Source organism: Grammomys surdaster, unplaced genomic scaffold, assembly GCF_004785775.1.
Source record: "Grammomys surdaster isolate TR1022 unplaced genomic scaffold, NIH_TR_1.0 198, whole genome shotgun sequence".
NCBI lineage: Eukaryota > Metazoa > Chordata > Mammalia > Rodentia > Muridae > Grammomys > Grammomys surdaster.
Genome location: NW_021604643.1, coordinates 8,316,572 through 8,332,262, shown reverse-complemented (window position 1 = coordinate 8,332,262; position 15,691 = coordinate 8,316,572). Strand labels below are relative to the sequence as shown.

The following is a 15,691-nucleotide window of genomic DNA, read 5'->3' as shown; positions in this document are numbered from 1 at the left end:
CTCTCGCTCTCGCTCTCGCTCTCGCTCTCGCTCTCGCTCTCGCTCTCTCTCTCTCTCTCTCTCTCACTCTCTCACTCTCTCACTCTCTCTCTCTCTCTCTCATGTGTTTCTCTCTCTCTCTCTCTTTTTTTTTTTTGAGGTCATAGTATCTTCTAGTTTTCCTACTTCCTGAGAGGCAGACAGTTATGTAATATCTCTCACATACATAGTTACAAAAGTACACCTGGAACACATAAATGACTGACATTTCCAGAGCCTGAGACAGTAGCACCTTGTCCCTGGACCAGTTTTAAATCCCTGATTCTGTTTGGCCTCAAAGTAATGTCTTCACAAAGAGCAATTCTCTAACAGTGACTAGCCAGATTCCAAAACTCAGACATGGAAGCTTATTCTATAACCTCAGTCTTTCCCAATGGGGAGCTTCAGAGGACTTATCACACTGGTCTCTCTGAGTAAACGAGTGAATATAGAGAAAAATCAATGTGGCCCACATTGAAGTTAGAGCTTAATTAAAAGGTAAATTTCAAATAAGCCAACTTGTAAGACCAAAATGGCATCTATTAGTCTTTGTGTTTTCAGGACATGAGACAACAAACTAAGGCTTGGCATCTTGCCAGCTAGGGCCTCTGATCAAAGCCACACTACTGCTAAACTGAGAAGAACCCCTCTACTTTGTTAGCACTCCACTACAAAGTATATTCCAGGAGAATACTCCATGAGGTAGAAATACAGCGCCTTGGCTGGTCTCACGGGGATTTTCCAAGGCACAAGGCATAACTGACACACCAACACTCCGGGTTGCTTCACACAGTCCAGAAGAGGGTACTTCAGCTGCTAGGATGGGAGGTGGTTTTGAGGAGAACTCGGGGCTGCATTAGGTAGGTTAGATTCCTCTGGGGGTAGATGGTTTGCTGAGCCAGGTCCAGGGATGGTCGTTACAAAGAAATAAAGGAACAGGCACCCCTCATTCTCAGGAAGGCCATTCAAACTCTGTTCCCATCTGGAGACAAGAGTGGTCAGGCCACGCTGGAGTGAAATCTGGTTGTAAGAAAGGTGGGGAGAAGGGAGGCTGATCAGTATATAAAACAATGTTAAGGAACAAGGGGAATTAGCCACAAACCCCAGATGTGGAGATCAAAGATCAGAAATGCCTACAAAAAAGAGCATGCAGTAGTCAACACTAAATTGAAATAGCCCAGAGTCAAAACCCAAGGCTGGACATGTGAAATACAAGAAGGCTATTGTGAAAGAACTAAGAAAACCTCTAGGTCAGTGATTCTCAGCCTTCCTAATGCTTCAATACAGTTCCTCATGTTATGGTGACCCACGACCACAAAATTATTTTCACTGCTACTTCATAACTAATTTTGCTCCTGTTATGAATCGTGATATAAATATCTATATTTTCCAATATAGATCTTTGGGGTCATGAACCACAAACTGAAAACTGTTAGGCTATGTAAAGGGTACCATGATGGTGGTAATGGAGCTGGGACACTGACAATAGAATACATGTGACATGAAAGTTGAACAAAGAGCTACAGGGATTGAGGATCCAGCAGGAGGTGGGTCAGAGGAACAACCAAAACCACAGACATGACATAATGAACCCCATTACTTTGTATGCTAATTTTAAAAATCTTTCAGTTATTTAAAGTAGGACCAAAAATAAAAAAAAAAAATCTAGCCCCTTTATAAGCCTTTGTGCCAGAAACTTGTCACCTGTGGAAGGCCATGGGGAGGCACAATCACTAATTGAAAACACCTGTTCTCTGCCTCGCATGTGGTAGCTCTCCTTGAATTCAGGCTTCAGAAGCATCCTATGCCCAAATCTTCTCCAGGAGCCTTCCCTTCACTTAGGAAGCAGACAGGCAAAATTAAAAGACTACAGGAAATCTCAGGTGTTCTACTCTGGCTGTTTCATCTTAGAAGTGCTGTGTGGGCAAGCACTTATTCAGTGCTTTCTTCAGTGGCTTTCAAAGAGCTCCTACATCTGTAAGTTAGGGGACTAATGGCATCTCAGTGTCGTAGCTAACAGGAAACTGCAAACACAGATTATCCTCAGTCATAGGTTGGCATGGAAGACAGGTAAGCCTAGACCTAGGTGCCAATCAACCTTGCTTTTACTGGAGAATATAGACCTAGGTGCCAATGAACCTTGCTTTTACTGGGGAATGTTGAACAATGTGCAATAAGTCACAATGTTACATGATCTGGTTAATCAGCTAAAAATAATATTGTTAGCCTCTTAAAAAATGAGTCTTCTACATTCTGAATTCTTGGCATTAGAAATAAGTGTTGAAAAGCACCATGAATTTGCAAGGCATCTTTCATCTGAGGATATAGAAAGATAACAACTAATACATCTTTTATTATTATTATTATTATTATTATTATTATTTTACCATGCTTTTCATTGAGATAGTCAAGACTGAGCACAAAACTGAAATTTTATAAACAATTCATCAAGGACTAGAATGACGGCAGGAGAAAGAGGGGGATCAAAAGAACCTGAGAGCATGATTGCCTCATGACTGTTATCTCTCAAGTTGAACACTTAAGATTTAATAATCTCAGTTCCAGATCCTCTGGGGCACGGCTGAAGTAAAATGAAGGATCAGCTCCAGTGTCAGCATGTAAGTCTGCATGAACTCTCAAAAAGGTTCATGCCTGTTACTTTAATAATCTAGTTTCTAAATTTATAATACGAGAAAAGAAAAATAAAAATTTCACCACACTCAATGATGGCAAAATAATATAAACTCCAACACTGGGGAAATGCTAATATCCTCATGTTGAGAATTAGCTTTCAACAAGATTTTAGTGATAAAGAATGATCCTTAGGATTTTCTAACTAGATAAAAGCACTATATAATTAATATAGTCTGAGCTATGCAAAACTAAGTGTGTGAGCCTGCCACATATTTAGAAAAATAATATTACAAGGTAACTTTCACTTGTCTGTATCTTAAACACTTTTTAAAATAACATTATTTTATCCAGAAAAAAAAAAACACAAAGGTTCTTAAGTCCAAAGGACTACTAGATCAGCTTTATCATGGTCACCGTTATTAAGCCTAACTTACTGGCCAGCTGTATCTTACTTAATAAATTTTGGTTGATAGCCTAAAGTTCACTGAACTTTGTAGACAATAATAAACACTACTTACTTTACAAAAAGAAATTAAGATGCAGTAAAGCACTCTCCTAGGTCCACTATTAGCTGTGTGAATTTGATCCTTCTCTAAGATTTAAGTTTTTCTACTTCTAAAATAATATTCCCTGTCCCATAAGACTGTTGTGAGGATTCTGCTATCTATATATAAGGTGTTTATCAGTCTCTCTGTCATGACTCAACACTTTACAATGTTATCAAGTACCTCATTCAAGAGCTAACATTCAGCCACAAACATAACTCTTAAAGTCTGAGGCTGGAGCATAAAGCTTTAGTTATATTGAAAAAGGACAAGGAACGCTAAGCTAAACCCAGCATCCATGAAAGCCACTAAGAATTTAGAAGATGGCTCCCAGATTACATCCAACATCTACTCATGCCTCCTGGGTACAGTCAGTCAGAATGAGATGTTAAATGTTCTAAGTGACAAGACAGAGTAGAAACAAGCAATCAGACTCAAAAAAAAGAAGAAGAAGAAGGAGAAGAAGGAGGAGGAGGAGGAGGAAGAGGAGGAGGAGGAGGAGGAGGAGGAGGAGGAGGAGGAGGAGGAGGAGGAGGAGGAGAAGAAGAAGACCTGACCCATATCCAGCAGCCAGAACCCAAGAATGGGATTTTAAAGAAATTAAAGAATTACAGCAACTAACAGTTTTAAAGCCCATTGTGGGAGTCATTAGAAAAGAGTAGAATCATGAAATCCCAGAGTAATTCCTCAGGAGAAGCCAATCCAGAACCATTCATCTACTTACATTTCAGTGCAGCAGCCCCTTAGGCCACTCTTATTTCAGCCCAACGGACAGTCCAATAATCAATGCTAAAATGCCCAGCAACACAACTACTACCACAATGATAATTATCAATTTCTGGAGAAAGGAATAAGAAATAAAAATAAAATCATTATTACAAAAAAAAAGCAATAGCAACTCATCTAAAATTTAGCGTTTTTCATTTCTTTTGAAATGAAAAAGTAATCTCAACCCACATAAGTATACATCTCTCTATAAAAATGTTCTCATGGATATTTTACATTTCTTACATTTCTTCTTGCCTAGCACTGCCAGCAAATGATAATATGGAGCCCTTACAGCTCTTAGTTCACATGCTTGCATATGTAAACTCATGGCAATTGGTATCATGAGGTCTCCAAGCACCACCTCACCAACCCATAAAATGTTTGTAACACAGTTCTGATTACCAACTTGTATTCATCTGTCCTCTTAAAAGCCCAGTTATTTACCACAGACTACATATACTGAATAGGTCCAAAGTACAATTAAGCATAGATTCGGATGAAAAACAATTTGCCAACTCCCTCAATAATTGCACAAGCAATAGGTGCAGTTGGAAGAGAACAAACTAAAGAATGAAAATCTCAGAGTTCAAGAGAAACAACAAAAAAAGGCAGAGGTTCCCATAACTGGGCATCCACAGTCAATAAAGACAGAAGCATCAAAGTTCTTGAGCCTAGGCCAGGAGGGAAGGCAGACACAAAGATAGAATATACTAGTGGGATGTGAATGCCAGGTCCACCTCCTGTACTAGTGAGTAGCCTGAAGCCAGCCTATCCTCTGACCCTCAAATTACTTTATCTAGAAGTAGAGAAAGAAAGTGCTTCCATGAACGTGATAACTTTTACATAACAATTAGCAACTGTGTTAAGTTCAAGTTAGAGAAAAAGAATGGTGAGCAAAGTGGAAGACTGTTCTTCAGAGTTCCAAGGAACTATGTAATGTTTTAAGCGTTCACAAGCTACATTCAGGAGATTAGTGACAAGATCTAGGCCATGTGGCCAGCCTACCAGGCTGCTCAAGTGTGGGTTCTTGGGCCAAAAGCATGTGAGAGCCAGATCCATCCACAGAACCCTGGGAAGGAAGGAAGTCTAGGAAAGGCTAAGGCAGGGGTTTAGAAGAGGCTAAGGCTAGGAAAGAGACAAAAGACATGGGCTCAATAACAGAGTATAGAGGTGACAAAAGACAGGAAGAGAAGGTACAACAAGCAGAAACTGAGGCGCTCACCCTCCGGGCTTCACTCTGATACTTGACTGCCTTTTTGGTATCTGCCACAGCCCGTTCCACAAAGCCCACTGACTGGTCCATGTTGTTCTCAATACGGTCAATCATGGCTCCCTTTCCCCAGGTGCAAGATGTGGCGGCAACAGAAAAAGACAGGAAGAGAGCAGCGAGAAAGCACAGTAGCAAACAAAATGGACTCTCTTGTCTGAAGACAGAAGGAAAACCTCACCTTCCGAGCCTGACCCTGATACTTCACGGCTCTTTTAGTTTCATCCCGTGCCTTCTCCACATGGTCCACTGTGTGCATGACATTCAACTCTATGTTATCTAACATCTCACCCTGAAAAGAAGAGACAAGTCACACCTGTTAGACCCCCCACAATAGCCCAGCTAATGTGGAAAGGACTTCAGTGCCAAGGCACATACAGAGACCTTAGAGCACAGCCTTCTGTACAGCAAACGTTCCATTTCCCATGTGATGACCTATAATTACAATGGTCACTCATTCAATAACTACTGGATTACTTCTTGAAATTATACCAGACATCTGAAGCAGTTTTTCTAGATGCTCAGTAACTATGTGTAAATTATACACAAAGAGACCTCTCCCACATTTTTCTTTAATTTTCTTACTTTTTTTAAGCATACAGGGATGAACCAAAATAAGAAAATCTCATATTTTTAAAATATCACCAGGATGCTGGCCCATTCTTGGCCATTCAAACCCAAACCAAGTTCATTCAACCTAAGCTGAGTTTACTCACTACTGTGAAATAGTGTTTGGTACATAAAAGGTATTCAGTAATTATCAGGTTGGCAATAGTAGAAAGTACTTAAGTCCTTCAAGAGAAATTACCAAGCCCCTTAAGTAGATGTTGGATCTACCCATGCTATTGGTTGTATCTTCCTCTAGACACTCATCTTCTAATAAGATTCCTGATCATTTCCCAGCATTTACTTCTTGTCAAGTTTGGTCACTCCAGTTACTTCCTGGGAATCTAAAGTTGAGAATTCCCCTTACCCATCTATGCCTTTCTCATCCCCATCCCATCACCATAGGACTCTCAATAAACACAGCAATGCACTTACCATCGCTTGAAACTCAAACCAGATCCTCAGCAAGGCAGTGTGGTGGGAAAAAAGAAAAGTGGGAATGGAGGGATTGAGAAAGGGGTCTCAAAGGCCAGAAAGGGGAATAGAAAGAATGCACCAAAGGGCAGAGAACTCATGAAAAACTGGTTAGCCAGTGCTCAGACTTAACTACATTCTGTGGTCTACCTACCCAGCAAGACTTTCCAATTCTGTCCCAGTGGCTGAACAGCTGGGAGTTCCTGGTGAAAGCTGCTTAGCACCGTGACCCTGCATGACACCTAACTCTATCCCAAGAACCGGGGACCAACAATCTGACAGAAATGAATGCCATATGCAAGCAATATTGAATTCCACTCCTAAGCAGGCATGCCTGGGGATGAATTGTCAAGTACCATAAGTGTTTCAATTGTTTCTATATTCTTTCACTAAAATATCCTTTTAATAAGAAATTCTATAATCATATCTATTGTTATTTCTTAGCAAAAAGTGCCAAAATGCTCAGGAAAAGAGAAGTGTAAAAGAAAAACTGGAAAAGTTCATTAACTTGCTTTTAACTTCTATGGTGAATTGGAGGGAAAGAAAAAGCTTTCAGTAAAATAGTTTTTATCAGTAGACTAACTGTCAAGGCATTGCCAATAAGACCTGCTTTTTATTTTTTTAGGAAGGGTGGGTCTAATGAAGCCCAGGCTGCCTCTCAAACTTGTTCTGTATTACAAGATAACCTTGAGCTCCTGATCCTCCTGCCTCCAGCTCCTAAGTGCTGGGATTATAGGTATATGCCACTCTGCTTGGTTTATGCAGACCTAGGCCACAAAATAGCTTGGATCCAAGGCCTTATGAATGCTAGGCAGGCATCCTATACTCAACTACACATTCCCCAGCCAAAGAGCCCATGTCTTTAATTTTAAAAAGGGAAACAGTGATATGTCTGATCAAACTAGGTTCTGTCACGACATATGAAACTTCACTGCTAACTAGAATCACTGTAAATGTACAGGAAGAACAACAAGACTGAGGTGGATCAAGGTGCCAGCACTTGCTAAGTAAGATTACACATCTCTGCCTCAGACACTAGAATTCTGTTGCCCCATGAGGAAAATTCTCTATCCCCTGCCCCACCTGACCTCCAAAATGCCATTTGTGGTTCGCAAGGAAATGTCTGCTTTTCTACGTGCCAACTACCTGATTCTCCACCAGCATGGCGATGTCCATAAACATGTCATGGAGCTCCTTGATGCTGCTCTCCAGCCTCACGATGTCCTTGTGCCGACCCTCAATCTCGCTGAGGGCTTGCTTGGAAATCTGGGAGTCAATGATCTACAACAGGTCCCATACAGACAGGCTGTCAACCACTCTAGTAACAGACTGGCCCCTGCACAGCCCTCAGAGTCCACATACATTTCCTCCCCTGCAGAGCTGCAAGTACAGCCTACATGGGCTCATCCCTGTCCACTGAAGTGAGTACTTTGGTCACTCACCCCGGAAGTGAAGATGGCTGGGTTGCCACTCTCTAACATCTCTTCCAGCTCCTCATCTGTTGTCTTCTTGCCCGCTATATAACAAAAGAAATACATGAAATATAAGCTCAAAGTACACCTCCACTTACAATTTCCTCGTAAACATTGCCCCCAACAACCTCCAAACTCTTCTGACTTCTCACCCAATTCAATCCATCTTTAACATTATCAGCAATAATCTCCACCCTAAGCACATACTCCAGCTCAGACTGCTTATTAGCCCAACCACCATACCACAGAGCCCAAGGGCCTCATGACAGTCCACAATTTGTGGGCAGCCCTCCTTCAATCTTACACTGCAGCTTCAAACACACCCTCCTTCCGACTCTGGACAACTTGCCACTTCTACACAGCTGCGTTCTCTTGATAGAATCTTTGTTCACACAGCTTCTCGAACTTGAAGCCAATTGCCTTATAGGGTCTACTCTTCCAATATCACTAAATTCCTGAACAATATAGCTTTATTAATTTTTTAATTCCTCACAGCAACTAGCACTACACTGTTTTTCATAAATGTACTTTTTCATTTAAACAGCAAAATGATGTAATGAGTTCTCAGGAGACCAACTATTTAGTGGGTTCCCCTGAAGGTAAGTGCTGGATCCCATAAACAATAAAATTCCTTAGCTCAATAAATGTGCTACTTTTCAACCTAGGATACCATATTACAGATCTATCAATCCATAACATCTGTTCTGTGTTTGAGTGCTGAAGAGAATAAAGAAGACACAAGCAGCAGGGTCACTGTTGCTTCTCCCAGGACTCAGGATGGACAACCACACAGCAGGAAAAGGTGGGGACAGACATGGCCCGACTTCAAACACATACTAATTTCAAGCTGCCGTTGGATGCGCCCTTTGCTGCGTTCACGGAAGTCCACCTGAGCCTCATTGTACTTTGTCATCACCTCCACAAACTTCCGGGAGAGGACAGAGTGCTGTGGGAACAATGTTAAGTGAGTAGACCCCCAGGAGATTGTGTAAAACTCTATCCCACCTTGACACAGCCTAGTCTTCAGCAGTCCTGGGCTTAGAAACAAAAGACCAAAATGCAAAACCCAGTTTTGTTTTCCTAGTTTGTGGGAAGCATCCACTGCCACTTTCAACGTGCAATCTCCATTACTCATTTCCTTCTTTACTGAATTCACATGATAATATTTCATTAAAAAGAATTACTGAGAACCTGAGGCCCAGTAGCATTTTCTACCACAACCTTGGCTAAAGTCGTCAACTACACTTCCAACAAGCAGTGCCTGCCAAAGACCCTTCAGTTTATATGCCAAATAACAACCTCAAGGTTTCTTGCTTACAAATAAACATTTTCTCTCAACAGACCTTAATAATAACTTTTATTCCTTTCCCACATCACAGCATCAAGCATATTACTTATTCCTCTTTTTACCAAACACACTACTGCCATGAAATTCAGACTAAATCATTGCAAAAGTCTAACTGGGGACCTCCTAGCCTCTTTCCTCTTTCCCATTCATATCCAAAGGACTATCATATCCCCCTAGCACACTGTAGACTGAAACAAATGACTCGCAGGTACTGAGTCAGCTCCAAACTCCCTCAACTAGTATTTAAAGACCTTTGGAGTGTGACACTACGTAATCTGCCGGAAATTTAGCATCTGCTACCCAACAACACACTCTTTTCTCCAAGTAGGTTATTCCCATTACTTCTGTCCTGAATTCATCCCAATACTGCTGCTGCCACCTTCATACCACTGCCACCAAGACCACTCTGTGCTGCTGCCACCACAAACACACACACACACACACACACTCCTAATCCCATTTTTAATTTTCTCAATAAAAGGAGGCTCTGCCTCCTCAGCCTGTCTACACTGGCACTCCTGCTTACCCAAGGCCACCACCAATGCCCCATGAGATCTTTCAATGGTGCAATGACCATGGATTCGATTATGCCTTCTTACATTGCTTTCCTGCTATACAATATTTACTGCACCACTTAAACATCATGTCAGACTCTCCTTTTTTTCCTGTTCCATTTTTGTTTTTTAATGTTTTCACACTATAGCTCAGGCAGGGTATCCTTGAAGTCTAGGCAGTCTTCTTGCCTTGGCCTCAAAAGTGTTGGGATTATGTGAGGCAGCCACCCACCATGCCCAGGTTCTCATACTTAAAGGATCATGTTTTTGATGTCTCCAAAGTGCCTGACTCCACACCCAGCAACTCTAACTAACAGTCATTAGAAGAAAGACATCAATCAGTTTCTTTGCCTATAAAACAAGGCAGTGCTGAAGGCGTGCTCTGAAGAGTCAAGGAGAGTACTTTAGGGGCCTCCTTTAGAATGTGAGAGAAGCCCAAAGGGGAACAATGGGCCCTCGCCACTGCTTCAGCCTAGATGGTTCCCCTTTCCCAGTTCTTCAAACTGAGTTCCAATACAATAGAATCTTTTTTTTTTTCCAAATGTACATGGTAAAAACTAATAATTTTTAAAAAGTAGTGAAAATGATTGTTAAACTAGAAACAAAGTTACCTGGGACTTTCGTATCCGAAGGTCTGCTGATGACCGGACCTCATCTTCCTCAATATGCTTCTCCATGCCTGCAGTGAGAGAGTTATTATAGCAACACATCTGTCCTTCCTTCTACAAGAGACCCTATTTTACACAGACCTACTTACCCATCCTCATACACAGAGGCTATGAAGACCAACAACAGGGAGATCCAATCACAAAAGATCAGTGTCCACCCCCACAAGCTACACACTTGACTTCATCTGGCCTTCGCTGTTGCCAGGTCTCAGCAACACAACTAATAGTTCAGTTCAGGCCATCAAGGGACTGAGACTTAAATCCCTACCCTGCCATGGTCTAGCTGTGTGACAAGGGGAAAACCATGAAACTCAACTATCTGTCCTCTTGTTTATATAATGGAAAAAGTAGCAACAGAGGCTGGGTACCCTTTGTGTGAAATGCTTAGAACCAGGAGTGTTTCAGATTGTCAAAATTGGACTATTTACAAATACATAATGTTAGTGAAGGCACACAGGACTCATTTATGCTTCATATATACCTTGGAGCTTAGAGATAATTTAGAACTACATTTTTAGTGTACTTGTGAGGCTTATTATGTAATTTTCTACTTACAGTGTAATGTGAATGCTCACAAAGTTTCAGATTTTAGAATATTTTGAATTTGGAAATTTTGGATTAAGTATGCTCAGCCTGAACCTCCTTAAAATACCAATGCAAAAACTGAACAAACTGCTTAACAAGGAGGCAGTCACATTAACTGTTTTTGGAAGCTGCCTTCCCCTAGCTAGCCATTAAAGTAACTGTTGTAATTTATTGGGGAAGGAAGAAATAATACTGATTTCCTCTCTTACCAATAGTTAATGTTCAGCAAGTACTTTGACAGGAGTATGGACTGCAGCTAAGCAAGAGTTTGAGATTCCCCAGCAGGATTAAATCTATGACAGTGACTTTACTGATCTGTGCTCCAAAACCAGGAAGGGAAGCAGGAATGAGAAGGTATACACAAAGAAATGTCTGCTGACTGAATAACAGACCCTGCACCTATGTCTCTGTAGTTACCTCTCAGATGTACATGGGTGCTATGGATCAGCAGAGAGAACTGAAGGACTAAGCTGAAATAACCATGCAGTGATGGAAAGCATACAATTACTCCCACTTCCTAACTGCAGTACCAGGGTTCTCAACTACAGTGAGAACTTAAGAGGGGATAAATGTCTAAGGATACAGAAGGTCAGTCCAGAGACAGTGCCCAAGCCGCCAGTAAAAATAGGACAAGTGATGTCACTTCCGTTGGGATGACTGGCAGGTGAGAGGTGAACCCTGAGAGGCTGTATCTGGCTATGGTGGAGACTTACTCTTCAGCTTGTTCCGGACGTTGTTGGCCCTTTTCTTGATCTCCGTTGTGAGCTGTTCAAGGTCATCTTTGGTTTCTGGGTAAACATAAGAGGCAGGCTCAGTTAGAAAAGAGGGCAAACTTCTCTGCAAGCTACATCAGTCAGCAGATGGAGCAGAAACTCTCAGATGCCAGCTGCCATCAGTGTTCATCTCAATGTGCTTTTTAGAATCTACCACTACAGTCACAAAGAATTTTTTTTTCTTTTTAAAGCATTTTCAGCCTAAGGAAATAGCACAGTGGTAGATCACATGCTTAGCATGCACCAAGCCCTATATACAATCCCTCATATTCAGAATAAAGTTATTAATTAATTAAATTAAAAGACATACTTTGGTACCCTATTCCAGACCTAAGAACCAAATACAGGGCTAGAGCATAGGATTTTAAAACAAGCCTCCTCAATCCAAGGCATGCTTTTAGAGGAATTAACTTGTTTACCATGTGAGCTCAATCTCAGGAGATAGGAGAGGATTCCATGGAAGTTCTGGGGAAAAGAAATTTCAACCAAAGCCCATTAATTTAAGTAAGGCAAGTATTTATGATGTACCAACTACATGCCCAGAGCTGTCCCAGCTGATGAATGCATGGAGCACTGTACTCATGGTGGGAATATGGAACAAAATTAACAATATCTAAAACCATTCATTCCAGAACCATCCTTTGGTACCTCCACTCTTATAACTAAGTGAGAAATTAAGGGACCAGAGAGAAGATATAGATTCAGCCATCAAGGGGCTGAGCCTGGCAGGGGATGAGGAGGGAGGTCATCAGAAGTCTTGATATGTGGCATAAGGTGAAGGTGTGCATGGGATGGTTATGAAGAAATCCTAGCATAGCCTCAAGGAACTTGGAAGTGCCCCAAAGGGCAGAGATAGTAGAACTGAGTCTCAACAAAAACTGTAGTTAGTAAATGGTTTAAAACAAAACAAAACAGTGGGTTAGTTAGCTAGATAGCTAGTCAAAAGAAAGACTATAGCTTAGCTAGGTAGCCAAGGAGACTAAGCAGGAATCCCAAGAAGATATGATATATAAAGAGCATGAGGAACAATGAATGTTTAAGGAATAGCCAGAGGTTAATGTAAGTGAAGTCAGCAGAATGGGCAGGGGAAAGGTGGAGAGGAAGGTGGGAACATGAGGGGACGATTCCCATATGCTCTGCTGAAGTGTTCTGATTTTAACCCTCAGGAACTTTAGAGCAACTAAATAGTCGCTTTTCTTAGGAACATAAATACAGTGCTAAACTGTACTCACCAAATATAGAACAAAAGTTTCCCTAGGCAGCAGTAACACATGCAAGATAGGAGACAGAAGGGACTTACTCTAACCATTCCAGAATACCTCATAAGGAAAAGAATGAATAAAAATGTACTTGATCTGGTAGGATTCTGGAAGGGGGCCTCAAAATGCACTCGAGTCAGAAGAACACAAACCAAGGCACAAAGCTGGGATGGAGCTTGGGGTGTGTGAGGAGCAGTAAGAGGACTGCTAGTCAGGAGAGGTACAAGCTGTGAAGTAGAGCTTGGCCAACGGTTCCAGTGGGACTATGAAGAGAAGAGCTGGTAGAAGCTGGGAGTAAGAGCTGTGTGTGTGTGTGTGTGTGTGTGCGTGTGTGACAGAGACAGATACAGAGAGACAGAGAGAGAAAGTGACTTGTACATTAGCACAAGGGAATGTGCTGTTCCCAGAGCAGAGGAAAACAAGCCTCTCTCAGCCCCAATGCCAAGCGTCAATATAGTAACTCAACTCAGTCAACACTCACTTGGCTCTGGGATCGGTGCAGAGAGAATGATACTGTAGAGTTTCTTAGCTTCCTCCACATGCTCTGAAATCTTGTCAATGTTGAGCCGTGTTTCCTCAATCTATAATGAGAAAGACAACAGCCTTCACCATCAAAGAGGGAAAATATGCCCACTCCTGAAAGGAATGCCTAGCAGAGCTTCCTGCTGCAAGCTGTCTACCTTCTGTGTTTGTGGAAGAGCATTTAAAAAATCTTCAGATGCCCAGAGAGTGCCATCTCCACTGTCCAGTAAATTAGTCCATAAAGAACAGTCATTAAAATCCACACTCCTCCTCCCCTCCACACTCACCTTAAGGGAACCAGTGGAGACAAGCAGGAGAAGTAACTGCAAACAGTATGAGGAAGAGGCCCCAAGTGAAAGTAGAAGAGAATGAGGATGGGGCAGGGAGGAAGGAAAACAGTCAAAGAGAACAGAACAAACAGAAAATGAAAACCAGAGAAAGGAGTAAGAGAGAAGAAAGGCAGATGAAAAAGACAGGGGTTGGGGGAAAGAAAGAAACTCAGCAAGGCCATATCAGAACACAGCCAGGTTCCTCCTGGACACATGGTTCTATGAACCTACACTTATAAGCTAACCCTGATGTTGATCAGAATTACAGCCTTGGGCCATTTCTGCACATTTTAAGATTCCAGCCTGCACAGGTGTGTGCCATAAAACATTCTGGTTTATGACAGAACACCATCAGAGGACACTGTTGCATGAGCACTAAATGTACCTCAACTCCCTCCACAGTCACCAGCTGCCTGGACACCATAGGCCCTGAAGCAGATCACAGTAGGAACAGCAGATACAGAAGTCTGAGACCTCAGTACCCAATGTGCCTATCTGGTTCACCCCAAAGTGAAAAGGACATTAGCACTGCAACAATTAACCAACAAGAACTTGTCACTGACACAATATAATCTTTTCTTTAAAAAAAAACAAAACAAAACAAAACAACAACAAAAAAAACCGTTTCTTTTCAAATATATTTTAAGAGTATACTGTAGCTAGACCAGAAGAGGGCATCAGATCCCATTACAGATGGTTGTTAGCCACCGTGTGGTTGCTGGGAATTGAACTCAGGACCTATGGAAGAGCAGTCAGTGCTCTTAACCACTGAGCCATCTCTCCAGCCTCACAATATAATCTTAACATATGGAATGCAGATTATATTAGGTGGCTTCCAGTGTCCCTTTTCTCCAATGGATGGGTCATGTCTTTTTAAAAACCTAATTAAAGTGCTCAAAAAAAAAAACCAGCAAAAATCAAGCATGACTTTTCTATCCTTCACATCAGCATTTTTATTAGAATAATTATTATTAGAGTATAAACTTATGTAACTACTCAAGTATTTATACAGCATTTTAATAGTTAACAAAAAAGATTTAAGAGTATATTAGTATTATTATTCATATTAGAAAACTAAAGTTTAATAAGTTATAATTCTTACCAGGTGTGATCACATATGTTATTGCCTAGACCACCTGCCCCTACCCTTCCCCTTTCTCTCCTTGAGTCAGCTTTTTCTTGAAAATGTTCTTCTTCCTGAAGGATGAATTTCTGAATTTCAGAGTATCTCTTGGTGACAGCTACATGTGATTTCCTCTTGTGCATTCACCAGATCATCAAACAATCATTGGGTGGGGAGAAGCTGTGTAGGAACTGATAGGAACTTGATCTTAAAAGCATGTGCTTGACATTACATTATCATATATTTACTCAATGTTCAGCCCTTTGCAGTAATTTTGTGAGGTCAGCATCACTGTGTCCTTTCAAGCAACAGAACTGGGGCAGAGGCTTCAAGCCGACCTTCAAACAAGAGGAAACTGAGGTTTGAACCAAGCATCCAGACCGTCTCCTCAACCAGGTGAGGACCACAGTGGAAGACTCCTTCTCTGTTAAGCTCATGTGCATTCATTTGCCCTACATCAGGTTGATATACATGTCCAACCCATATTCTGTAAGATTCCTTCTGCAAAGCCAGGCATAGCTCCACATGCCTGTAGACCCAGCACTGATGGTCAAAGACAGACAGCTCTTGAAAGTGCTAGCCAGCAAGACCAGCCAAACAATGAGCTTCTGATTCAGTGAGAGCCCCTGTCTGAAGACTACAGTAAGCAGAGAGTAACAGAGGACAACACTCACATCCTGCTCTGACTTATACATGCATGTTCATGGATGCACACTCATATGTATACATACATGAAAGAGAGGGGG

General features: G+C 41.6%; 1 protein-coding gene across 2 annotated transcripts in view; it reads right to left on the bottom strand.

Annotated features, from left to right (window-relative positions):
* Nucleotides 1–106: 106 nt before the first annotated feature.
* Stx3 (syntaxin 3) overlaps nt 107–15,691 on the bottom strand; it is a 40,127-nt gene continuing 24,542 nt past the window's right edge. The window contains exons 3-11 of one of the 2 annotated variants that reach the window (XM_028770059.1): nt 13,453–13,552; nt 11,653–11,727; nt 10,298–10,365; nt 8,622–8,730; nt 7,755–7,828; nt 7,459–7,593; nt 5,414–5,524; nt 3,922–4,035; nt 107–1,038 (exon numbers count right to left, since the gene is read on the bottom strand). In XM_028770059.1, the coding sequence (XP_028625892.1) occupies nt 3,952–4,035; nt 5,414–5,524; nt 7,459–7,593; nt 7,755–7,828; nt 8,622–8,730; nt 10,298–10,365; nt 11,653–11,727; nt 13,453–13,552 (756 nt within the window). In that variant the 3' untranslated portion in view covers nt 107–1,038; nt 3,922–3,951. Of the gene's footprint in view, nt 1,039–3,921; nt 4,036–5,269; nt 5,525–7,458; nt 7,594–7,754; nt 7,829–8,621; nt 8,731–10,297; nt 10,366–11,652; nt 11,728–13,452; nt 13,553–15,691 lie in introns of those variants that run through there. The other variant, XM_028770058.1, reaches the window with a different exon arrangement.